The 26,412-nt window shown below is 30.8% G+C and overlaps 2 protein-coding genes and 1 long non-coding RNA gene across 3 annotated transcripts; all 3 read left to right on the plus strand.

Annotated features, from left to right (window-relative positions):
* The first annotated feature begins 12,239 nt into the window (after positions 1-12,239).
* On the plus strand, positions 12,240-13,451 carry LOC114928909 (uncharacterized). Its single transcript, XR_003819165.2, has 3 exons — positions 12,240-12,275; positions 12,997-13,257; positions 13,337-13,451. It is a non-coding gene; the product is annotated as an uncharacterized LOC114928909 (long non-coding RNA).
* A 1,504-nt stretch (positions 13,452-14,955) lies between these two features.
* On the plus strand, positions 14,956-20,009 carry LOC114928907 (fumarate hydratase, mitochondrial). The gene is made up of 7 exons (XM_029300272.2): positions 14,956-15,194; positions 15,587-15,724; positions 15,812-16,015; positions 17,080-17,362; positions 17,588-17,850; positions 19,086-19,475; positions 19,733-20,009. Exons 1-7 carry the CDS (start codon positions 15,063-15,065, stop codon positions 19,859-19,861), a joined length of 1,539 nt encoding a protein of 512 aa, XP_029156105.1. The 5' UTR covers positions 14,956-15,062; the 3' UTR covers positions 19,862-20,009.
* Positions 20,010-20,301: 292 nt separating this feature from the next.
* On the plus strand, positions 20,302-22,719 carry arg (arginase). The gene is made up of 7 exons (XM_029300270.2): positions 20,302-20,687; positions 20,803-20,875; positions 21,004-21,212; positions 21,288-21,451; positions 21,927-22,042; positions 22,109-22,231; positions 22,319-22,719. Exons 1-7 carry the CDS (start codon positions 20,577-20,579, stop codon positions 22,558-22,560), a joined length of 1,038 nt encoding a protein of 345 aa, XP_029156103.1. The 5' UTR covers positions 20,302-20,576; the 3' UTR covers positions 22,561-22,719.
* The last annotated feature ends 3,693 nt before the right edge of the window (positions 22,720-26,412 follow it).

Below are 26,412 nucleotides of genomic sequence, written 5' to 3' on the forward strand. Positions count from 1 at the left end.
AAATTTATAATAAATTAAATACGATCTCGTGGCTAACCCAACCTTACCCGCTGCTAGCTGCGCATCTCCCCAAGTTATATTATAAATTTTATATTTATCTTTTTTCCAAAAAATCAATCTTTGCCGACCTGCGGACAATCCTACTGATTAAGAATATCGTAAATTTAATAAGATTTATTAAGTATTTTGGCTAATATTTGGGATGAACGAATCCGTAATTCCCGGCCGCCCGATAGGCGTCTCCACCATGTCGCCTGTCGACCCTTAAGCGGGAAGCACACACTTTTGCATAGGCGCATAAGCATAAACATGAGAATCTTGATTGGGGGTCGGCAGGAGGCCCGACCAGACTCCGAATTGATATTGGAGACACAGTATATGTATAACATATACATGTATCAGAGAGAAAGATGAGAGCGGCCAGGCCGGCGTTTTGGCTGTTACCGTTTTTACGGGACTGCTTGAAGCGCCCCTCGCACCCGTTTTTAATATCGGAACTAACTGCACACCCATTTTCTGGCAGGGTCGATAAAGTTTGTATTTGGTGCGAGTCCGTGCTACGCCCATAATTTTCGTGTTAACACAGTATCACGTATTCATTCTGTATATGTGCGATCTTTTCTCTTTATTTATATATATATATATATATATGTATTTATATAATTTGTATAAAAACTAAAATATAATTATTAAAAAATATATATATATATGTATATGTGTAATGAAATATATAAATCTTATTTTAATTAAAATAAAAAGAACGATTAATTGTTCGACCACCTGGATTTTGGAATGTAATTTTTAATATATATTATATTATATTTAATATTTATCGCCGCTTCTATTAATATGAAGTGCAATGTCAACGTGCAATAATGTACAATTATTTAAAGTTTCCATGCCTAATGTATCATGCCGGTATAAAAGAACGTCAAGTAGCATGCGTAGCCGAGCAACTAAGATGACGAGCTGAAATCGTGGACATTTCAAGTTCAAACCCCTGCCTTTTTCAGATTTTTTTTTCACTTTTTTCAAATAAGTTATTATGTGTATAAATGTGTAATAATCAATATATCATTATTTGATAATTTTTTTTGTAATGGAACAAAATAAATTATTTTTTAATTCTGCAAGGAATTTAATTATTAATGCAAACGCCCACACACATAATTTAGATATTCAATTTTTTTAGTTCAAATGTTTCTTGCAATCTGTATACGACAATCAGTCCACTCGCTATGCCACAGATTGCATCGCATAATACGCTCAGAGTTATAATACGATAGAGATCGCTTTACGCTGTTTTTCCTTGAAATAAATAAATTTTACGTGTTGTGTACGCGTGTTTAGTATATTTGTTTCTTTCATATTAATTTTAACTATAATTAGTTTTTTAATTAAGATTATTTTAGTGTTAGTTGTTTATTTGTTAGTGTCCTGTTTTCTTTAATTTCGTATTTTTTAATTTTCTTTTTTTTTTGGTGTTGGTGCTAATTATTATTTTTATTTTACAATGTCGAGTAAACACCGGTTTTACGATAAATGTGTGTATTTAAATTGCACAAATATTAGGACAAAAGATGGAAAACGTTTATTTCGATTTCCATTATAAACGGGTGCGAGACATGATTTATGGTTACGCAATAGTGGTGAGTTTATAAAATTGATTTACTTATTTATATCAATATATAATATATATTGATATGATATATGAAACAAATATATATATATATTCTTTGTTTTTTTTAATAAAATATGTCAGATATTATGTATGTTTACGTATGGATTACGTTGAAGTGTTTCTTTGCCGCGTTTTTCTGATCTCGCCGAACGGTTCGCGAATCCTGTGCGAATAAAAAACGATGCGCGTGTGTGTGTGCGTGCGATTGTGATGATCAGTTTCAGTTCGTCTTCAACGCTTGACGAGAGAAGAGGTCCCGAACTGCTGTAAGTTTATAAAAACATATTTTTGTATAACACATTAGAACGATTTTATATTATTTTTTTTGTCTAGAAAACGTTATATTAATAACCGTTATGAAAACGATCTCGACGACGGCGACGATGCCGGTTTCATAACGGTTATTAATATAACGTTTTCTAGACAAAAAAAATAATATAAAATCGTTCTAATGTGTTATACAAAAATATGTTTTTATAAACTTACAGCAGTTCGGGACCTCTTCTCTCGTCAAGCGTTGAAGACGAACTGAAACTGATCATCACAATCGCACGCACACACACACGCGCATCGTTTTTTATTCGCACAGGATTCGCGAACCGTTCGGCGAGATCAGAAAAACGCGGCAAAGAAACACTTCAACGTAATCCATACGTAAACATACATAATATCTGACATATTTTATTAAAAAAAACAAAGAATATATATATATATTTGTTTCATATATCATATCAATATATATTATATATTGATATAAATAAGTAAATCAATTTTATAAACTCACCACTATTGCGTAACCATAAATCATGTCTCGCACCCGTTTATAATGGAAATCGAAATAAACGTTTTCCATCTTTTGTCCTAATATTTGTGCAATTTAAATACACACATTTATCGTAAAACCGGTGTTTACTCGACATTGTAAAATAAAAATAATAATTAGCACCAACACCAAAAAAAAAAGAAAATTAAAAAATACGAAATTAAAGAAAACAGGACACTAACAAATAAACAACTAACACTAAAATAATCTTAATTAAAAAACTAATTATAGTTAAAATTAATATGAAAGAAACAAATATACTAAACACGCGTACACAACACGTAAAATTTATTTATTTCAAGGAAAAACAGCGTAAAGCGATCTCTATCGTATTATAACTCTGAGCGTATTATGCGATGCAATCTGTGGCATAGCGAGTGGACTGATTGTCGTATACAGATTGCAAGAAACATTTGAACTAAAAAAAATTGAATATCTAAATTATGTGTGTGGGCGTTTGCATTAATAATTAAATTCCTTGCAGAATTAAAAAATAATTTATTTTGTTCCATTACAAAAAAAATTATCAAATAATGATATATTGATTATTACACATTTATACACATAATAACTTATTTGAAAAAAGTGAAAAAAAAATCTGAAAAAGGCAGGGGTTTGAACTTGAAATGTCCACGATTTCAGCTCGTCATCTTAGTTGCTCGGCTACGCATGCTACTTGACGTTCTTTTATACCGGCATGATACATTAGGCATGGAAACTTTAAATAATTGTACATTATTGCACGTTGACATTGCACTTCATATTAATAGAAGCGGCGATAAATATTAAATATAATATAATATATATTAAAAATTACATTCCAAAATCCAGGTGGTCGAACAATTAATCGTTCTTTTTATTTTAATTAAAATAAGATTTATATATTTCATTACACATATACATATATATATATATATTTTAATAATTATATTTTAGTTTTTATACAAATTATATAAATACATATATATATATATATATAAATAAAGAGAAAAGATCGCACATATACAGAATGAATACGTGATACTGTGTTAACACGAAAATTATGGGCGTAGCACGGACTCGCACCAAATACAAACTTTATCGACCCTGCCAGAAAATGGGTGTGCAGTTAGTTCCGATATTAAAAACGGGTGCGAGGGGCGCTTCAAGCAGTCCCGTAAAAACGGTAACAGCCAAAACGCCGGCCTGGCCGCTCTCATCTTTCTCTCTGATACATGTTATACATATACTGTGTTGGAAACCTCACGCGGTGACAACGCGAAACTCCGTTTTCAGTGTTGCCAACGCTGAGAAACCAATTCTCGGATTTTATGTAAGGTTTGTTTGCGTCGCATGCCCCAACTTGCTCCTTTTTACTTCAATGCGCTCGTATTGGTTCAATTCGAGGAGCGCACCAATACGAGCGCATTGGAGTGTCACGTCTTAGTGACCTTCCTATTCTCTCTATTCCTAGGTTAGAAAGAATGGGGCGCTCTCTATTTTTTATGAGGCAACCTGCTTACACCGGTTATACCTCAGGGACACCGAAAGCACGGACTATACTGTGGAACTAGGGACCGAGTATTGGGACGTTGGGGATGGGGAATTCTAGTTACTAGTGAAAAAAGGATTTCTACTAGCAATTCTTTCTAAACTATCTAATAAATTTATCAATTGATCGACTGTAATTTCCCCATTTAAATAGTTGTTAATTAATAAATTTAATAACGAAAATATAATATAACTTTCAAATTTAAGGTCTTGAAAATTCCTCATGGGGTCCTATTATTAAACAATTATTTAAATTACACGAATTATCGGTTTCTGCGAAGTCTCGCGTTTATCGTGTACAATGGATCTGAAATGTTATCTAAACAGACGAGAAATTGATCTAAATCGATGTTTCCCTCTAAAACGTCTGTTAGTAGGGCGATAATTATACTTATTATTGTATGAATTTCTTTGTTATTAATTTCCGGTTTTCTTCAATAATACATTCTGATGACATTTGAGAAATGATTCAAATATTTAAATAACTAGCACATTGATCGATTTTAAATGAGATATCCGGACACTGTTCTTCTAAGAATTTTATTAGATCCTGGGAGATTTTTTCTCTATTTCCGATACTAAATCGCACAGTTCTGTGAATAATGATGATTCGAAAATGTCATGGTTAAAATCAAAAGAATTAGGTAGTTCGTCAATTGAGGGTTCGATCTTTGTGTCTGGGAAGGTTCTTTCGTTCGTAAAGAGGGTTTTGTCAAGGGCTTGTCGCTGGAGCCAACGTAAGGTAGATGCGGCGCGGTTAGCGCGAGCCTTTTTACCTGCTTTATGATTTTTTTTTATTCCGACGTGCGATCTTCTGTTTTAATGTCTTCATGGGGCATAGAATGTAGTGAAGTATCTAATTTAATAAGGGGATATTGTCAGGGAGATATTAATAAGGAAAATGTACTGATGGAGATTGTATCAATGTCGTATTAATATCTTCGTTAATTTATCGCTGAATTCCGTCAATCGTATTTAGATAGACATTAGGAGAATAGTTAAATATCTAGATAATTAGCATATTGATCGATTTCAAGTAAATTGTCTGGACACTGATCTTTTAATGATTGTATCAAGTCCTTACGATGAGTTTGTTCCTAAGAAGTATCCTCTTCTATTTGTGATACTAAATCACACAGTTCTGCAAATAGTAACTGTTCTGAGAATTGGTCTTTTATTGTTTGTACTTCGTCCGTAGGATAAAATTGTTCCGGGGAAATATTTCTTTCCACTTGCGATACTAATTCATGTAATTCTGTGATTAGTAAATGCTCTGAAGAAGCGGGTTCTGAACTAAATATATTAGATGGTTCGTCTGGCAAGGATTCTATTCCGGAGTCAGGGGGAATTCCTTTGTCTGAAATTGGTGATAACTCTGGGAAGTTAGTTCTGAGATTAAAATAATTAAATGCTCCTTTTATTAAGAGGAATCAATTGAACTTGGTAGTTCAAGAGTTAAGAATTCAAATGAATTAAGAGGTCGGTTGATCGAGGGTTCGATCTCAGTATGAGGGGGAGTTCCTTTGTTCGCTACGAGGTTATTGTCAAGATTTAGTTTAATAGATGAAGTATTCAATCTTTTTATAGTCTCCGGAGAAAAGGCAACTACTTCACACGATTTAATGCGAGGGTTATTTTTCAAAGACTGTCGTCTAAGCCGGAGCAATGTAGACGCGACACTATTAGCGTGATTTTTCTTACCTGCCCGACGATTACGTTTCTTTCGATATTTGATCTTCTGTTCTCGTATATTCATTTATAAAATTGTCATTAAATAATAATGAAATATCTATTTAAATTAGATGTTACTAGGAGGATACTACTAAGTGGTGGTATACTGAAGGAGATTATGTTAATTGAATCAAATCCAATTAACTAGAGAATTGTCAAAATAACATTCGTTAAATTATTGATCTCCTGGTATCGTTTATTAGAAAGAAGAAGATTGAGGAAAAAGATGTACTTCAGGGCATTGATAGGAGAGTTGCCTCCGGTGCACTGTTAGGTGCTCGGGGGCGGGAAATAATCAGGGCGTTGATAAGAGAATTGCCTCCGGTGCACTGTTAGGTGCTCGGGGGCGGAAAATAATCAGGGCGTTGATAAGAGAGTTGCCTCCGGTGCACTGTTAGGTGCTCGGGAGCGGGAAATAATCAGGGCGTTGATAAGAGAATTGCCTCCGGTGCACTGTTAGGTGCTCGGGGGCGGGAAATATGAGAATGAGAATGAAAGGAATTATTAGAGTAATAACAGAAGTTCTGTCTTTATGCTAGAATCTATCATCTAATATTGATGTATTTTCTTATTGATAGGATAATTAGAAGGTGATTAGATAATGCATTTTTTACAATCCTAACGATATGAACGATAAATGCGAAATATAATCAATGTGTGCAAACCTATTAATTAATGTGTGAACCCTATAATCAACGTGTTTGAAATTGAGTAATCTTATTTATGGAATAGTTAAATGATGAATCGTCTGAATAAATATCTTAATCACACAATGGTGAATGACTTATAAAAATTGATAAATTCTTAATGACCGACTATTTGTCATAGAATATTCCATAAAATCTTTTTCTTTAATTTATAAGATAACGTAAACAATGCGCCTCATTTGTAATTATATTTATAGAACCTTACTATCTTTATCACTATCATCAATAATTGAAACCACTCAGATTTTTAGTATCAGAGATATTATTCTCCTTTTTTTCAATATATTCACATAAATAAGAATTCCATAAATATAACAACATTTTACCGTAATTAAGAATATACTACGTTGTGAAATCATAACTATATAATTTAGCAATTATAATTTCATTTTATTATATTAAATTACAATTTTAATAACTAGAATATAGCAGAGAATTATATAGAGAACGATTTCAGAAACATATAGGAGCTAGCAAGCGAACAATAGAAACCCCAACGTGCAGCTACCGTTTGAACTTTTTTTGTCGCCCGGACCGCCCCCGATCTTAATACGATAAGCAACCCCGCGCCTTTCGGGATGCTAACATCTGCACGTCATGAACTTCGGGAACCAATAAATCATAGATTTTTACGACTTATTCTCTCTTAGATTTTCTCGTCGCCTATTATCCTTATAACCATATATGGTCATAATAGATCCTCGTGACCATATCTGGTCAAAAGAAGAGCTCACTCGTCGCCTTCTCAGAACCGCCAAACAACCCCCTACTTTTATAAGAAAATTTCTTATGATATCTGCCTGGAAAAGCGTTTTCGTGGGAATCCTCCCACCCAAAAATTTGCACACGACACCAGGATTTTTCGTTTTCAAGGGGTATATAAACCCTAGAAAATCTGGCCAGACGACGGCATTTCATCATAAAAGTTACATCCTAAATTGTCGCTAATCGAGGAGCGCAGCAACAATTATTCGTATCATCCTAAAAGGTCATAACGGTTTATAACGCGAATCTCGAAATATAAAACTTTGTCAACGACGCTTAGTCGCTGTAACCCCGCGTCAATTTGTAACTTGGTATATTGTTCAAGTCACGGGTTAGCCGTCGACCTCGCTGACTTCTTAATTCTTAATTGCGCACAATTTGTAACCGGCTTAAAAGACGAATAAAAGAACTTCAGTGCATCGTACAACCTAGTGTTTGATTTCGTTATAAGCACCCCACGTCCTTGCGAGGGAGCGAAGCTGGCCAGGCACATCACAGGTCTACGAAGAGTTCGTCGTATTAAAGGTAAAAATTTGTTAATCACGCAGATCATTCAACACTCCAGCATTACATAAAAATTCGAACGAGTTTCGAAGGTCGCACAGATTTCTTTCAATCATTATCCAATCATCTTCCAATTGTCCTATCTCAAGGAGAACAAAAAGTCACGATAATGTCAAAATGACGTCAAAATGAAGTCAAAATGGCGAAAATCACAATGACGTCAAACAGGGGAAAAAAGTGACTATATTTTGACATTATTTTGACCTTCTGTTTTTTATATTCAGTGCATTGAATAAGGGAGAATTCACACCTAGGCAGAAAAGCAGAAAACAGAAAAGCATTAGCCAATCAAAACTCGGACTGGTAGTAAACATAGTACAACAGAAAAATGTTTCGGTTACTACTTACTACCAGCGCGAGTTATAATATATTAGCTTATTAATGCTTTGCTGTTTTCTGCTTTCTGTGTAGGTGTGAATCTTCCTTAAAGCAGTTTCACAAATAGAAGATAAGGAAAGAACAATGTAGAAATAAGTTAAAGTTACTTTTTATATTGTAGTGTCTTTGTTAACTTAAAAATATTTTGCATCCAAACATCTAAATATTATAAAGAGAAGTCTTTAATTAAAAAAATTAAATATAAAAAAGCTCTTCTATAAATTAAAAGAAATATTACTTTTTTTTAAATAACAAATATTATAACTTTATAACATTAATATTATTATAGAAATATTATATATAATAATATATTATCCTTTTTAATTGAAGAATAAAAATTTTAAAGACATAACAAAGATAAATATATATATTTTATAGAACAAATTAAAAAATAAAAATAAACCTTATTATAAACTAAGGCAAAAAGTGACAAATAAAAAAAAGTAGAATTTATGTGAAGCACTTTACTATATATGTAAGTTCCATAAAATAATCTTATACTTTTCAATGTATAAGGTTTATGGAACTCGCATATATATAGTTAAAGTCGGAATACAATTAATCCTCATCAAAAGATCCAATTAGTCTGATCGCTGCATAGAAGTGTTAAACCATTGTTTTATATGGTCTTCAACTACGGAAACCTGCACCTTAGGAAACTTCTTGAAACAAACACCTATAATTGAAAAAAAACAATAAAGCAGGAGTAATTTAATTCTAATCAGCAAACAATAATTTAACTTTAAATATATATTTCTAATATATTTGTTCATTAATTGAATATACATATATATATATATGTATATATATATATATATACGAGGGTCACTATTTATATTTCGGGAATTGGCAACACTGATGTCATGTGAGTCCATCTGACGGTTCCATTGTAAAGTTTGACATTTTTGACGATATACGTACTCAGAACATTTTGTCATACGGACGCTATTTGTTTATTTTATATTTAGTTGAAAGTTTCGTCTCGGCAAAAAATGGAACTGAATCGTAAACATTTTCGTGCGATGATTTTTTACGACTTTTGACGTGGATTATCACAACAAGAGTGCGTCAATCAACTTAATTTGACTTTTGGCGATGAAGCTCTATCAAAAACCACTGTGTATCGCTGGTATAGTGAATTCAATCGTGGTCGTAGTTCGCTGTCCGACGAGTTTCGTGAAGGTCGTCCAAAATCGACTGTAGTGCCAGAAAACATCGATGCTGTGCACGAAATGATTAAGCAAGATCGTCATGTAACCTATTGTGAGATTGAGGCATTTCTAAGCATTAGTTCCACCAGCATATATGCGATTTTACATGAACACTTAGCTGTGCGAAAGTTATGTTCGCGTTGGATCCCACATAATTTGACAATCGCTCAAAAAAAGGCTCGTGTCGATTGGTGCAAAGAAATGCTTAAGAAATACAATCGCGGTGCTTTAAAAGACGTTTATAAAATCGTGACGAATCATGGATATATTCGTATGAGCCCGAAAATAAGCAGCAGTCGACTGTATGGGTGTTCCAAAATGAACCAAATCCAACAAAAGTTGTTCGCGCACGAAGCATTTCAAAGAAAATGGTGGCCTGTTTCTTCGGAAAAACTGGTCATATTGCAACAGTGCCTCTAGAGGATCGTAGAACAGTAAATTCTGAGTGGTACACAACCATCTGTTTGCCAGAAATCTTCGGTGAAATAAGGAAAACAAACAACCCATACAGCACCGATAGATTGCAAAAACATTACAACAATCTTTCACCGCAATATTGCAATATTGCAAATTCACTGCAAAATGTTGCTACATCATTGCTGTTGAATTGCAGCAATGTTAAAATGTCCGCTTTTTGGAAGATTGCAACAAAATATTACAACAATATTGCAATGTTATGAATTTGCAATAATGCATTGTTATTGCAACCATAAACTAATGTTGCATATACAGGTATATAAATGTAAATAAATCATTAATGAAAATACGTTGTAATTAATTTATATATATTACAATATATAAATATATATTACAATATATATACATTATAGAATTTGGATTACATGCAATATTTCCGAAATATTAATGTCATGTTGCTACAAGTGTGCTGGAATTTTGTGCACCTATATCTCTGCAATGTCTTTATAATGTTGCATTGCAACTTGCAACATTGCAACGTTGCTGCAATATAATTGCAATAATCTGTGCTGTATGGGAAGAGACGTCGGATTGTTCTTCATCATGACAATGCGAGCTCTCACACATCGGCTCAAACAAGAGACTATTTGAGCACTCAAAACATCGAATTGATAGATCATCCGCCGTACAGCCCTGATTTGGCACCCAATGATTTCTTTTTGTTCCCATCCGTGAAGAATAAACTGCGTGGTCAACGATTTTCATCGCCCGAAGAAGCTATTGAAGCGTTCAAAAATCATGTTTTGGAGATACCTCATTCGGAATGGAATAAATGCTTTGAAAATTGGTTTAAGCGCATGCAAAAGTGTATCGATCATCGTGGCGAGTACTTTGAAAAACAATAAAAATATATTCGCAGCTTAACTATTTGTTTTTGTTCCTATTCCCGAAATATAAATAGTGACCTTTTTTTAAATCGGCCAACAGAGCCAAAACACGAAAAATTAATTATTCGGAACTGTATCTCTTGGTTTGAGATCACTAAGTTCCATATATAAATTAATCTCGAAACTTACATATGGAGAAATAGGCGCGAAAAATATAGGTCCGAAAAGTCGCTGAAGCGGGAATCGAACCGTCTTTTACTTTCCGGGCGACTGCTCTTACCAACTAAGCTATTCAGACCCTTTCGATCCTATATTTTTCATTTGCCTTTTAGTAGATGTTAGTAAATAACGTCGTGATTAGGCCAAGGCATGAATAAAATCAGAAAGAAATATTTTTATCGGCTCTTAATATTAAGAATATAAATATGCTGTTTTTTTAAATCGGCCGACAGAGCCAAAGCACGAAAAATTAATTATTCGGAACTGTATCTCTTGGTTTGAGATTACTAAGTTCCATATATAAATTAATCTCGAAATTTCGCGCCTATTTCTCCATATGTAAGTTTCGAGATTAATTTATATATGGAACTTAATGATCTCAAACCAAGAGATACAGTTCCGAATAATTAATTTTTCGTGCTTTGGCTCTGTTAGCCGATTTAAAAAAACGGCATATTTATATTCTTAATATTGAGAGCCGATAAAAATATTTCTTTCTGATAAATGATTTATATAAAAGTATTTTAGAGATTGAATATAATAATACTATTATTATCAAAACAGAGCAGTAGTTAGATGAGAATAAATCATATAAATCATTTATTTATTACAAAAAATTATCACTAAAACTTTATAATCAATTATATTCATCATAAAAGATTTTTATATTTTTAGATTATAAATTTAATTATTTTTATTTATGTAATGCAGATTAATTTAAAAAAATTATATATACGTGTGCATGTATGAAAGAATGCAATGTAGAAAAGAGAGAAGAGACAGAAACAGGACCACAGAGAGACAGATAGATCGATAGATATAGATAGATAGATAGATAGGTTGATCGATAGGTAGATCGATAGATAGTTTGATAGATAGACAAGCAGATAGCTAAATAAATCGATAGGTATGTATATATATATATATATATATATACACATATATATATATATATATATTTCTTTATAAACATTTTCTACGCATACATACGCATACATACATACATACATACATACATGCATGCATATAAAGAAATATACTAACCTTTTTATCGAGCCTTTCTTGAAGGAAACTCTATGTTGACAAAGAGGCAGACGTTTTGCGTTATATTATTCTATGTATGAGAGAGACAAAGATAATATAACTGTCTGTCCTTGTCTAACTGCACGATTGCAGCTTCATCTATCGCGACATCGCGTAACTAATTTTCTGCTCTGTATTATTCCTAAATGTCATTTCGCACATACACATGTGAATGAAATATTCCACGATCGAGATCTTTTTTATTAGACTTTTAAACTTATTTCTGCAAGGTCCCTTATTTTCCTTTATGCAATCTTTTGAAGGAAGCGGTCTTATTTTGTACGTATAAATTGTGAAACTTTTATACAAGCAAATATTGTGACGTGACGCGAGAAGCCAAAAAAAACTTTTTTGTCTTTTTATCACAAATTCAGACCGCTTCTTCCTTTATTATTGTATTAACTTTCGTCGGACCGTGCAATCGTGGAAAAGCATTTGTTATTCTATTAACACAATAAAAACTTCTCGATAGTGACAAAATATAATCGGTTTGGTCAGTAAAAGTAGACCTCCGGCATCCCCTTAATAATATCTTCTTTTTTATTAAATAAATATTTTAATCTATCATGAATTGTTTTAAAAATAAAATCTGTTGGGTAGCCGTTATCAATTAAAATTTCTATTATTACCACCATAGGTCTGTTCTTTTCAGCTGAACTGGCTACACTAGTTCAGAGGTTATCTCTTTCCTTCCAATGTCGAGCAAAAAAGACAACCTCTGAACTAGTGTAGCCAGTTCAGCCGAAAAGAACAGACCTCATTGCATTGCTCACGCGGACGCACCGTAGAGAGACAAGGACCGATAATCTCGTTTCTCTACCGTGCCGACATTCGCCATGGGTAGCGACTGTTGCGCGTCCCTAGCGGGCCCGAGCAGAACCTTCATAGTCGTTATCTTTGCGGTTCAAAGATCGGGCGCATATACAAGTTTTCAGTTTTATTAAAACGTAAAATATAACTTTTATAATTATCATTAGTAATTTGATTGATTATGTTGGAGGTGGTTCAAGAGCGTATGTTGAAGGAGATAATGTGCTGAAGACAAACCACCTTATGTACGTGGGAATAACTTCAAAAAAAGCAGAAGAAAAAAAATAATGTGCTTGTGCTTGAAAAACTCGGATTTGGTTGGCCCACCACATGAAATTCATTTAATTATTAATGTAGCTAATAAAATAAATATATCTTGCATATGTTCTTGCAAAACAGGCCAATATGACAAATGTAAACACAGTATTGCCTTATTAATGCACTTAATTAGGTAAATATAAAATCAACAATTTTATTTTCATATACCTATTGCGATGCATTAAATTAATATATTTTTTTTATTCTTGAAGAACGACTGTTGAAGACATCGAAGAATCAAGCTGTACAGACGTTAAACAAAAGTGGGGAAAATTTAAAAAAAAATGCAAAATTGATGTATAAAGTTACACCAATAAAAAAATTTAAAAAAAATTAAATTATTTAAAATTTAAAAATTTAAAATTATGTTAATTATAATATGCATACACATAAATAATGTATTACACGTCAAATGCTACAAATCATTATTTACCTGTTAACAATTTTATTACTTTTCTTTTTATTTATAATATATTTTATTATCTCTAATTTAATATATAATATTTGGTGAACACTTCATCCTTTCTTATACTTATTAAATTCTGCGATGAAATAGCTTCCTTTTTCAATTTAAAAATTTTGCTGGCTGATCCTGTAGAACAAATATTGTTCATATAAATATAATTTTTAATGTATTAATTAAAATTTAATTGCTTATATTCAATATGTATTTACCAGGGTTGGGAAAGTTACTTTGTAAAAATAATTAGTTACAGTTACAGTTATTTTATTGAAAAAGTAACTAGTTACAGTTACAAGTTACTGATTTTTAAAAATAACTCGTTACAGTTACAGTTACTCAAAAAGTAACGAGTCGTTACTTTTCAGTTACTTTTTAAAAATAATTATACATTATTTTAAATATAAGGAGCTTACATTTTATGCACAATCACAGTCAAGTATTTAAAAAAATTCTTGAATGTAATATTGATCGATTTGGTTGCGACTTTGCAATTACCATCAATGTATGAATGACCTTTATATACAACAGTAAAAATAGTTATAGTAACTTACTAAATGGTAATCGCAAAGTCGCAAGCAAATCGATCAATTATTACATTTAAGAATTTTTTTAAATACTTGACTGTGATTGGTCGATCTTAATTATGTGTTAAATTATTTTATGTACACAAAATGAAAATTTTAAGTAAAAGATTAAATCATATGAAGATCGATATGCTACTGTTATCAAAATTTAATTTAACAATATAACGGCTACTAAACTTAAACGATACTTTTAGCGGATGTTTCCAAAAAAAGTAACTAATAAAGTAACTGTTAAAATAGTTACTAGTTACTAAAAAAATGTAACTAAGTTACAGTTACAGTTACAGATGGAGAAAAGTAACGAAGTTAAGTTACAGTTACCGAAAAAAAAGTAACTGTAACTGTAACTTCGTTACAAGTAACTCGTTACAGACAGTTACAGATGGAGAAAAGTAACGAAGTTAAGTTACAGTTACCGAAAAAAAGTAACTGTAACTGTAACTTCGTTACAAGTAACTCGTTACTTCCCAACCCTGGTATTTACCAATCAAATAATAATCTTTTTTAGTAAATCGCAGACTACATACAAACATATGTTTTGTTACATTTTTAATTATGTTGCAACTACTTATCCACTTTTTTTTAATTCTTTATTTTTGGGAAAACAAAAAGTATAGAAGCACGGTTCTCGGTACTCCGCGGGTCGCACGAGCTGGGGTACTTTGCTATAGTTTACGTCACGTATACTGTACTATCTATAGCATTTCAGTACAGTATACGTGACGTAAACTATAGCAAAGTACCTCAGCTCGTGCGACCCGCGGAGTACCGAGAACCGTGCTTCTATACTTTTTGTCTATGCTGTATACTGGTTGTTTCGTCTGCAACCTCCTACTGAGATTTTTTTATCTTATCTGAAACGCGGAAAGTGTGTTGGAATTGTAATAAAAAATGACATTCAACATATTGAAATGCCGTCTTTCTAATCACAGCTTGCGCTTATTAAGAAAATTTATCGTTACTAGAAACTGTTTATCATCGAAATTATATATGTCTACCTCGACAGTTACAATGAATAAAAAGGTACAAGTTTATTTTGATGTAAAAAAGGTTTTTAATCTTACATTTTTATGAGAGAAAGAGTAGAAAAGAGCGACGTCGATTATTGCAACTCATTATTTGCAAATAGGAAAAAAATTAAAGGAACTAATTTTTCTTTAAATTTTCTAACTTTTCTTACAATGTATATCGCTTAATTTATATAACATTTCAGTTTCATATAATTATTTTTAATGGCATATATTAATATTCAATATATATCATAAATATTCAATTCTTGTTATTTTGGTTAAAAATTTTTTAATGAAAGTATACTTTATTCTAAATAAAAATTAACTCATCGTAAACAAATTGATCTGTGTGCATATATAGTTTTATGTTAGAAATATGAATAATCGTATACTTTGTATGTACAGGAGCAGGGACACACAGGCTATAGAATAGAACGAGATACATTTGGAGAATTAAAAGTCCCAATAGACAAGTATTACGGTGCACAAACTCTTCGAGCAGTAATGAACTTTCCAATTGGTGGTACATTTGAACGTATGCCTGTAAGAAATAGTAATGCTATATAAATTTATTATTTTTATTATTATATTATTTTTCAGCTCTTTTAAAAGTAATCAATTATTTTGCAGTATGGAGTAATAGTTGCTCTGGGTATATTAAAAAAAGCTGCTGCGGAGGTAAACAAAGAATGTGGCTTTATGGATGCTAAAATTGCTGATGCCATTAGCAAAGCTGCCGATGATGTAATAAGTGGAAAATTATATGACGATCATTTTCCTTTAATTATTTGGCAAACTGGATCTGGTACTCAAACCCACATGAATGTCAATGAGGTTAAATTACATAATACATATACACTCAAAAACACACATGTATATGTTGTGTATATACAGAATGTCCCAAAATTCGCGAATCAAAATTATAAATATTAGGAAAAAAATTCTTGAAAAAATAAATTAAAAAGATATTTGCCATTTTTCAACTTCAAACAATACTTGACTTTTGAAGTAAAAAAGTTAAAACTAGCCAATTACAGTTTAAACAAATCCCTGAAGTATGTAAACTAACATTATTGACGACTCAGACGTGTTCGTTTAATCGTAATAACGGTAATTGGTTTTAAAACTAACTCGTTAACTTTTTACCTTTACTATTTTAAAAACTACTGTTTAATAAAAAAAACTATAAATACTATTTTAATTTATTTTTTTATGCACTTTCTTGCTATAATTGCTAATATTCGTGAATTTCAGGACACCCTGTATATATACAGTGATGGCAAAAAGTTCCATATTAGTCAAATATCTTGGAAAATAATGACTGGTAGAAAATGTTAAATATAAAAGAAAATTAAATGGTCTATTATGTGGCTATATTGATATGACCTTCATGTAACTTTGAAGGACGTCGTGAAGCTCGACTTTGAAATTTTAAGTAGAAACCCCCATGTTTTATTGCATATTCTTAAAGCTAGTGTCAAAGCGTTTCCGAAACACTGGTTACAAATCCTTTTTACTCGAGATCTTCCTGAACCTTCAAAATTTAAATATAGCCGACGTTAATATTATCCAAGTACTTTTGTATTTAACATTTAAATTTGTTTCCATAGTCATTATTTTCCAAGATATTTTACCATTAAGGCCCTTGCACAATGCTAGGCAACAGGCAATAAGAATAAATAATAAAAAATATTAACTAATCGGAAAAGGAGATAGATATTTTTTTCTGCTCCTATTGGTGGATATTTTTTATTTTTTATTCTTATTGCCTATTGCTTAGTATTGTGCATGGGGCTTTATAGAATTTTTTTCTATCACTGTATATGTGTTTTAATATTATTTTAAATTATAACATTAGAATATCTCTTTTATTAATAGAAATGATCGAAAATACTTAGGTTATTGCCAATCGTGCAATTGAAATACTTGGTGGAGAACTTGGTTCGAAAAAACCTGTACATCCGAATGATCATGTTAACATGTCACAAAGTAGCAATGATACATTTCCATCGGCTATGCATGTAGCGGTTGCTTTAGAGATTCATAAAGTATTAATCCCAGGCTTGGAAAAATTACATGAAGCATTGAAGGAAAAGTCAGAAGAATGGAAGAATATTATAAAAATTGGTAGAACACACGCTCAAGATGCGGTTCCATTAACATTAGGTCAGGAATTTTCAGGTATATATCTTTTAATTTTAAAATATATTCAAAGAAAGAGAGAGAGAGAGCGAGAGAGAGAGAGAGGGAGGGAGAGAGAGAGAGAGAGAGAGGGAGGGAGAGAGAAAGAGAGAGGGGGGAGAGAGAGAGAGGGAGGGAGGGGGAGAGAGAGAGAGAGAGAGAGAGTACTTAAAAAGTATACTTTTCATAAAGACACACATTAAAATATTTCATATTATCTCACAGGATATACCATGCAGGTGAAATATGGTATTCAGAGAGTGAAAGCTGCACTTCCAAGATTATATCAATTAGCTCTTGGTGGTACAGCAGTTGGAACTGGATTAAATGCGCGAAAAGTCGCTGTAGAAAAGATAGTTGCAAAAGTTGCGGAATTCACTGGTTTACCATTTGTCCCTGCTCCAAATAAATTTGAAGCTCTAGCTGCTCATGATGCAATAGTTGAAGTACATGGTGCTTTTAATACAGTGGCTGTTTCTCTTATGAAGGTATATATATATTACACCATCTTATGTCTCTCTCAAAATCAAAAACCTTTTGTGTTAGAAATTTTTTTTGTATTTCTCATAGTTTTCGAAATATTTGCCTGGAGCGATTAAAATAAATCACTCTGTATATATATATATATATATATATATATATATATATATATATATATATACATATATATATATACATATATATATATATACATATATATATATATACATACATATATATACATACGTATATATACATACGTATATATACATACATATATATACATACATATATACACACACACACAACACACGTACATATATACAATATATGTGTGTGTATGTGTTTACACACACACACAGGGTGATTCATTTTAATCGCTCCAGGCAAATATTTCGGAAACTGTGAGAGATACGAAAAATGTTTCAAACAAAAGTTTTTTACTTCTATTTGACCTTGTATAATTATTTGAAGGTCACTTTCAATTTCTTAAATGGAATTTCTATTTACTATTTTTCATCACATATTTTTGTAGCTTATCTCGAGAGCTTTCCAAAACACTATAATAAAATATTTTTCTTTTAAGTATTTTTTGAGTTATTAAAGTTTGAAGTTAACAATTTTTTGACATAAAATGTAAAATATCTTGTAAAGTATTTAGTTTTCGGTAATTATATCTTAATACTTTTATGTACGGAATAAGACCAATCAATTCATAAAGAAAACACATAGTTGCTTTTAAAAAAAACCATGTAGCTACATTGTTGCAAATTACTTACTTTTTTAAAAATAATTATTTGATTTCATTATTCAATGCATAAAGTAGGTAAGATTATCGAAAACTGAATATTTTACATTTTATGTCAAAAAAATTGGTAACTTCAAACCTTAACTCAAAAAGCATTTAAGAAGAAAATATTTTATTATAGCATTTTGAAAAGCTCTCGAGATAAGCTACAAGAATATGCAATGAAAAATAGTAGGTTCTATTTAAGACATTGAAGGTGACCTGTACGTGACCTTTAAATAATTATACAAGGTCAAACTAATTACACCATCTTATGTCTCTCTCAAAATCAAAAACCTTTTATATTAGAAACTTTTTTGTATTTCTCATAGTTTTCGAAATATTTGCCTGGAGCGATTAAAATAAATTACTCTGTATATATTAATATTATAAAAATGTTCTTAATTATTTATATTGTACCAATCTACCAATCTTTTGTGTATAATTTGCAAATAGATTGCAAATGATATTAGATTTCTTGGAAGTGGACCTAGATGTGGATTAGGAGAATTATCTCTTCCGGAAAACGAGCCTGGGAGCTCTATTATGCCTGGAAAAGTAAATCCTACGCAGTGCGAAGCAATGACTATGGTGTGCAGTCAAGTAATGGGCAATCAAGTGGCAATAAGTATCAGTGGCAGTAGCGGTCACTTTGAACTTAACGTTTTTAAACCAATTATGGTAGCCAATGCTCTAAGATCCGCAAGATTGTTGGGTGATGCCAGCGCATCGTTTACAAAGAACTGCGTCATAGGCATTGCTCCCAATCTTGAGAGAATAGAAAAGAATTTGTCTGAAAGTTTGATGCTTGTCACAGCATTGAATCCATATATTGGTTACGATAAGGTATTTATATCTTTTTGTATTTGTTATATTATAGCGTTTTTCACTGGGAGAACTAGTACACACTGAGTGGACATAAAGGTTCTCACACACAGTTTTACAATAACATAAGTAATTAAAAAAGTAAAATAATTAATAGTAAGAGCTATTATTATTGTTATTCAATAAGAATAATAATTAAATAAACAGTTGTTCTCAATAAGAAAAAATATCAAAATTATTGATATTTGTAAGAAATCATTTTTATAATTTTTTTATAGGCTGCTGCAATTGCTAAACATGCACATAAAGAAAAACTCACATTAAAAGAATCTGCAGTGAAACATGGAATAACAGCGGAACAGTTTGATCAATGGGTTAAACCAGAACAAATGCTTGGTCCAAAATAATATTTTTATTCAAAAATATTTGCTGGCAATACTTTATTATATTATTGTTTATCTTGATCAATAGGATCTAATGTAAAGATGTATATTAATAAATGCAGTGCAAATATTGGTATATTTTACATATAATAAAATTAAAAATTAAAAAATACCCATATTGTTCTAATAGATATTATCAATTAATTATTAATATAACACATATATTATGATTTACTATATTTAAACCTTGTATATTTAACGTCAAGTTTAATAAAAATAATTGTGATTTTAATTATAATATATAGTTCACTAATTTATTCAATCATTAAACATTTAAACTAATTAATTTATAATTATATATTGTAAATTAAATTTATTATATATTTTATATTTATTATATATATATATATATATATATATATATATATATATATATACATATAAATAAGTATTAAGTATACATAATTTTTATATATACATACACAGTGCTTTTATATATATGAACTAATATATATATATGAAGAAGAATACACACACACACACACATACATTTATATTCTTTGTCTATATATGTATATGATAATCAGTTTTACATATCTATCTATGTTGTAATATGTAATTGTATGTTGTATACAAACATTTCAATGATATACAAGATCGAATCTACAGGTCAAAGAGCAGTTATTTCGTTCATTATCTTCAAACATTTAGAACAACTCTGTAGCAAGGGAGAGACAAGATGAATAAAATAAATATGTTAATTAAAGTATGTACAAACTATGGTAAATTATGTATTCGCTCTTATAGTACAAAAGTTGGGATAATTGGAGTACCATTTGATAAAGGGCAGGTAAAAAAAAACACAATATATATATATATATATATATATATTACTTTATGAATCAATATTAATAAAAGTAACAGAAAAGATATCAATTATATCATAAAGACAATGAATTTAATAGGAGAAAGAAGGAGTGGCTTGTGGACCAGATGCAATTAGAGCAGCAAAGTTGATAAACGAATTAAAAACATTAGGTATAATTAGCTATATACATAATTTTATATATATATATATATATATATATATATATATATAATAATGTAAATTTTTTCCTTTGTATAAAATAAAAAAATGTGAACATAATCTATATTTGTTTCTTCAGAGTTGGATGTACAAGATTATGGTGATGTGCTCTACGATAAAAATAATAATACAAGTGGCATAAATAATATGTCCCATTTGGGTTACATAGCAAGTTGTACAAGTCGTTTGTCCGAACAAGTTCGACAAGTATTACGAGATGGTAGACAAGTATTGACAATCGGTGGTGATCACAGCTTGAGTATTGGAACTATTGATGGACACGTAAAAGTAATTTAATAGAAATATGTTTGTGTATGTAAAAAAAAAAAATAATAATAATTATTAAATCCAAACACTTTTCAGGAAAAACAAGATGTAGCAGTGCTATGGGTGGATGCCCATGCGGATTTAAACACCGATAGGACCAGTGAGAGTGGTAATGTACATGGAATGCCTGTTGCATTATTAACTTCGGAATTAGCAGATTATTGGCCATATTTACCAGGCATGGATTGGCAAATGCCAATGTAAGAGTAATGTTCAAATATTTAAATATGTGTTAAATACATAAAGATTTTATTATAAATATTATATAATATCTCAAATAGCAAACTGATGTCATTAAACGTCAAAATGACATTATTTTAAAACTTAATGACGTCATTCAATGTTAAAATGACGTCATTTTAACGTCTAATGACGTTATTCGACTTCTAAATGATGTATACTTGCTACCTAGGATTATATATTTATTAAAAATATTATTATAAATATTTTAATTCTATTATATTTGAATTACATATTGACAAAAATGAATTAAAAGGGATAAATATAAAATCAGGTGATAAAAAGATATTAGGCGTAACAAAATTGTTCTTAAATTTCTTTTCAATTATTTTGAACATTTCGATTCTTCTTTTAACTCATCCTCAGCATATATCGATTTATTTAATAATTTATAATTAGTAAAAGAGAAATTTGATACAGGATTTCTTTTTATAGGTTGTCTATCAGAAATGTAGCTTACATTGGTTTAAGATCTGTGGATCGTTACGAAAGATTGGTGATTGAAAAATTTGGCATCACTGCTTTTGGCATGGAAGACATAGAACGCTATGGTTTGCATATAAAATAATTGTGTCAACTATACATAAAATGAAATGCACTAAAATTATTATTTTTAGGTATTCATGATGTAATGCATATGGCGCTGAATAAGATAGATCCTCATAACTCAAGATCTTTACATGTTAGTTTTGATATAGACGCATTAGATCCTATCGAAGCACCTAGTACTGGAACTCCAGGTAATAGATTATATATTATATTAAAATGTATTTTTTCTTTTACTAATAAATTCTTAATCTAATTCTTCTGTACTTACCAAACTGTAGTCCGCGGAGGACTGTCTTTAAGAGAAGCAATTAATCTTATGGAAGAAATATACAGAACACATAGATTGAGTGCCATAGATTTGGTAGAAGTCAATCCACAAATTGGCAGCGAGAGAGACGTGAAGATCACTGTAGAAGCAGCCATACATATCATTCAAGCAGCTTTGGGATATAGTAGACGTGGTTTAAGAGTACCTAAGGGTATCACTGATATACCACTACCTTTACAGACAAATCAATAACAATTTTGTTATTACTTCAATTTTAATTCTTTCATATCTTCTAATTCAATTGCTTTCAAAATTATTTAACCAATTAATTAAATAAAATTTTTTTTTCAATCATTTTTATATACTTTATATATTTTATATACATAACAATATATTTTCTTTAATACATAATATTTTCTCTAATTCTTTAATACATATTTTCTCTAATTCTTTAATATTTTTATATTTTCTCTAATTCTTTTTTATTATTGATATACTATCTTTACAAACAGGTACACTTTACATTTTTAAAAATAAATTAATACAATTGTCGCTCGTATATTGAAAACAAAGTGATAAATATAAGGCCAACTTATCGAGCTGAATATTCGAGATGTTCAGTCAACTACCATTTATTACATGTATAAATTATAAAACTACAGTCATTATATTAAAACTAACGCAAATTACAATCATTCTATAAACGTTTCGACCGCACGCGGTCTTCTTCAGTATAATTATTGAAATATAAATTCTTACAATTCACATAATATCGAAATTTAATTATAGTTATTCAGAATCAAGAGTTTTTGAGCAATTAACGCGTGTTTCAATCCGTCCTGTCCAACAATGTTCGCCTCGATATGATCCCTGATTTTGTTCAGATCTCGGATAGTTTCATCGTTAATATGCGAGAAATTAACCCGTTCCGTAGGCGCTGCGATTAATAAAAAATTACCGATCAACGTATGTCCAAATTATAATATGTATCCCCTACAATTGGTAGTATGCTTACCTATCATCGTTCTTCTTGACAATTTTGCTACTTATTAACAGTTATTAAGGATGACACATAACAAACCAACAATACAGAAAGACAGCTCATTTTAAACTCTACTTGATCGGAGAGCGTGCGTGTTTATATATGATCTAATATCTATGTTTTACTCGTTAATGTCCTATTTGTCCTATTATTATTTCTTGTTCGCTAATATATCCAAAATATCAAAATACGACTCGCTAAGTAACTCAGTATCTTTGTTTAAATTTAGTCCATTTTTTTGTTCCTTGATATGTAGCATCTCAGAAATGAGTCTTTTATAATAATTATTTTCGTTGTCCATGATCTTAACATTGTCCCAATTAAAAGTATGATGTTCATTTATTATGTGTTCAGAAATTACTGAATGTTTCGTTGAGTCCAATCTAATATTATTTTTATGTTCTTTCATTCGCGTCTGCAATTGCCTCTTTGTTTGGCCTACATAAGATGCATTACAATTATTGCAACTGATCTTATAAACCACATTCGAATTGCATGGATGATTAGTTTTATCTTTCTGCGCTTTAATAATATTATCCAGTTTGTTGAGACATCTATACCCTACCATACAATTTTTATTTTTTACCGAGGAAACAATCATTTCTGAGATCCCATCTATATACGGAATGACAAAGAATTTTTTATTGACCGAGTCATTTCCTATACTTTTTGTTCTTTCTATGTTGGCCTGTCTCTCTATAATGCTCCCCTTAGATATGATGTGTTCTATCCGATGATTAATTTTGTTAAAAATCAGATCAAGAGGGTAACCATTGCTTCTGAGTATATTAATAATTAACTCCAAATTTTTATTAAAAAATAGTGGATGTGATAGCAATAGACATCTGTCTACAAGGTTATATATTATTCCAATTTTGTGGCATAATGGGTGGTTTGAATAAAATGATAACGTCCTTCCTGAGAAGGTTTCTTTTTGATACCAGTCTATATATATTTTGTTATTAATAATTTTAAGTGATAAATCTAAGAAATTCAAGCTATGGTTAACCTCTTGTTCGACCGTGAATTTAAGTCTTTCATGATAGTTGTTAAAATTATTCACAATCTGAGTCATATTAGTCATAGAGGTGGCCACTATTATGTCATCCACATAACGAAAATAAAACAAACATTCCAAATTCAACGCTTTGAGAACTGTATCCTCAAGATCTTGCATAACCAGGTCTGCAATAATTGGTGATAACGGTGACCCCATAGGGGTCCCAAACGTCTGTTTATAAATTATGTCATCAAATGTAAAATATGTAGAAGTCAATATGAATTTTATACCCCCCAAAAATTCGTTTTTCGGTATTTTAGTATTTATTCCAATGTAATCCCATCTATCGTTAATACCGTCAATCGCAAGATCCAGAGGAACGTTCGTAAACAAAGACACCACATCCAAGGAAAACATCCTATCATTCTCATCAATCTTTTTACCAGACAATATGCTGTACAAATCAAAACTATTATTAATATGACTTTTCGCTTTGGGTAGGCTAGTTCGTAAGGTGTTTTGTAAAAACGAAGCCAGCGAGTATAGAGCTGTATCAACCGATGAAACTATGATTCTAACTGGATAGTTTTCCTTATGGATTTTAGGTAATCCATACGCTTTTGGAAGGAGAGAATCACTACAACGTAATTTATAATATTCGTTTTTTGAAATATAATCTTCCTTAAGCCATCTCTTCAACAAATCATTCAAATCGTTCTCTATTTTTTTGCACGGATTTTTTTTATAAATTTTATTTTAAAATTTTTTAAAAAAAATCCGTGCAAAAAAATAGAGAACGATTTGAATGATTTGTTGAAGAGATGGCTTAAGGAAGATTATATTTCAAAAAACGAATATTATAAATTACGTTGTAGTGATTCTCTCCTTCCAAAAGCGTATGGATTACCTAAAATCCATAAGGAAAACTATCCAGTTAGAATCATAGTTTCATCGGTTGATACAGCTCTATACTCGCTGGCTTCGTTTTTACAAAACACCTTACGAACTAGCCTACCCAAAGCGAAAAGTCATATTAATAATAGTTTTGATTTGTACAGCATATTGTCTGGTAAAAAGATTGATGAGAATGATAGGATGTTTTCCTTGGATGTGGTGTCTTTGTTTACGAACGTTCCTCTGGATCTTGCGATTGACGGTATTAACGATAGATGGGATTACATTGGAATAAATACTAAAATACCGAAAAACGAATTTTTGGGGGGTATAAAATTCATATTGACTTCTACATATTTTACATTTGATGACATAATTTATAAACAGACGTTTGGGACCCCTATGGGGTCACCGTTATCACCAATTATTGCAGACCTGGTTATGCAAGATCTTGAGGATACAGTTCTCAAAGCGTTGAATTTGGAATGTTTGTTTTATTTTCGTTATGTGGATGACATAATAGTGGCCACCTCTATGACTAATATGACTCAGATTGTGAATAATTTTAACAACTATCATGAAAGACTTAAATTCACGGTCGAACAAGAGGTTAACCATAGCTTGAATTTCTTAGATTTATCACTTAAAATTATTAATAACAAAATATATATAGACTGGTATCAAAAAGAAACCTTCTCAGGAAGGACGTTATCATTTTATTCAAACCACCCATTATGCCACAAAATTGGAATAATATATAACCTTGTAGACAGATGTCTATTGCTATCACATCCACTATTTTTTAATAAAAATTTGGAGTTAATTATTAATATACTCAGAAGCAATGGTTACCCTCTTGATCTGATTTTTAACAAAATTAATCATCGGATAGAACACATCATATCTAAGGGGAGCATTATAGAGAGACAGGCCAACATAGAAAGAACAAAAAGTATAGGAAATGACTCGGTCAATAAAAAATTCTTTGTCATTCCGTATATAGATGGGATCTCAGAAATGATTGTTTCCTCGGTAAAAAATAAAAATTGTATGGTAGGGTATAGATGTCTCAACAAACTGGATAATATTATTAAAGCGCAGAAAGATAAAACTAATCATCCATGCAATTCGAATGTGGTTTATAAGATCAGTTGCAATAATTGTAATG

This window comes from Nylanderia fulva, unplaced genomic scaffold (genome assembly GCF_048542155.1).
Source record: "Nylanderia fulva isolate GAGA-0341 unplaced genomic scaffold, ASM4854215v1 Scaffold76, whole genome shotgun sequence".
Classification (NCBI taxonomy): Eukaryota; Metazoa; Arthropoda; class Insecta; order Hymenoptera; family Formicidae; genus Nylanderia; species Nylanderia fulva.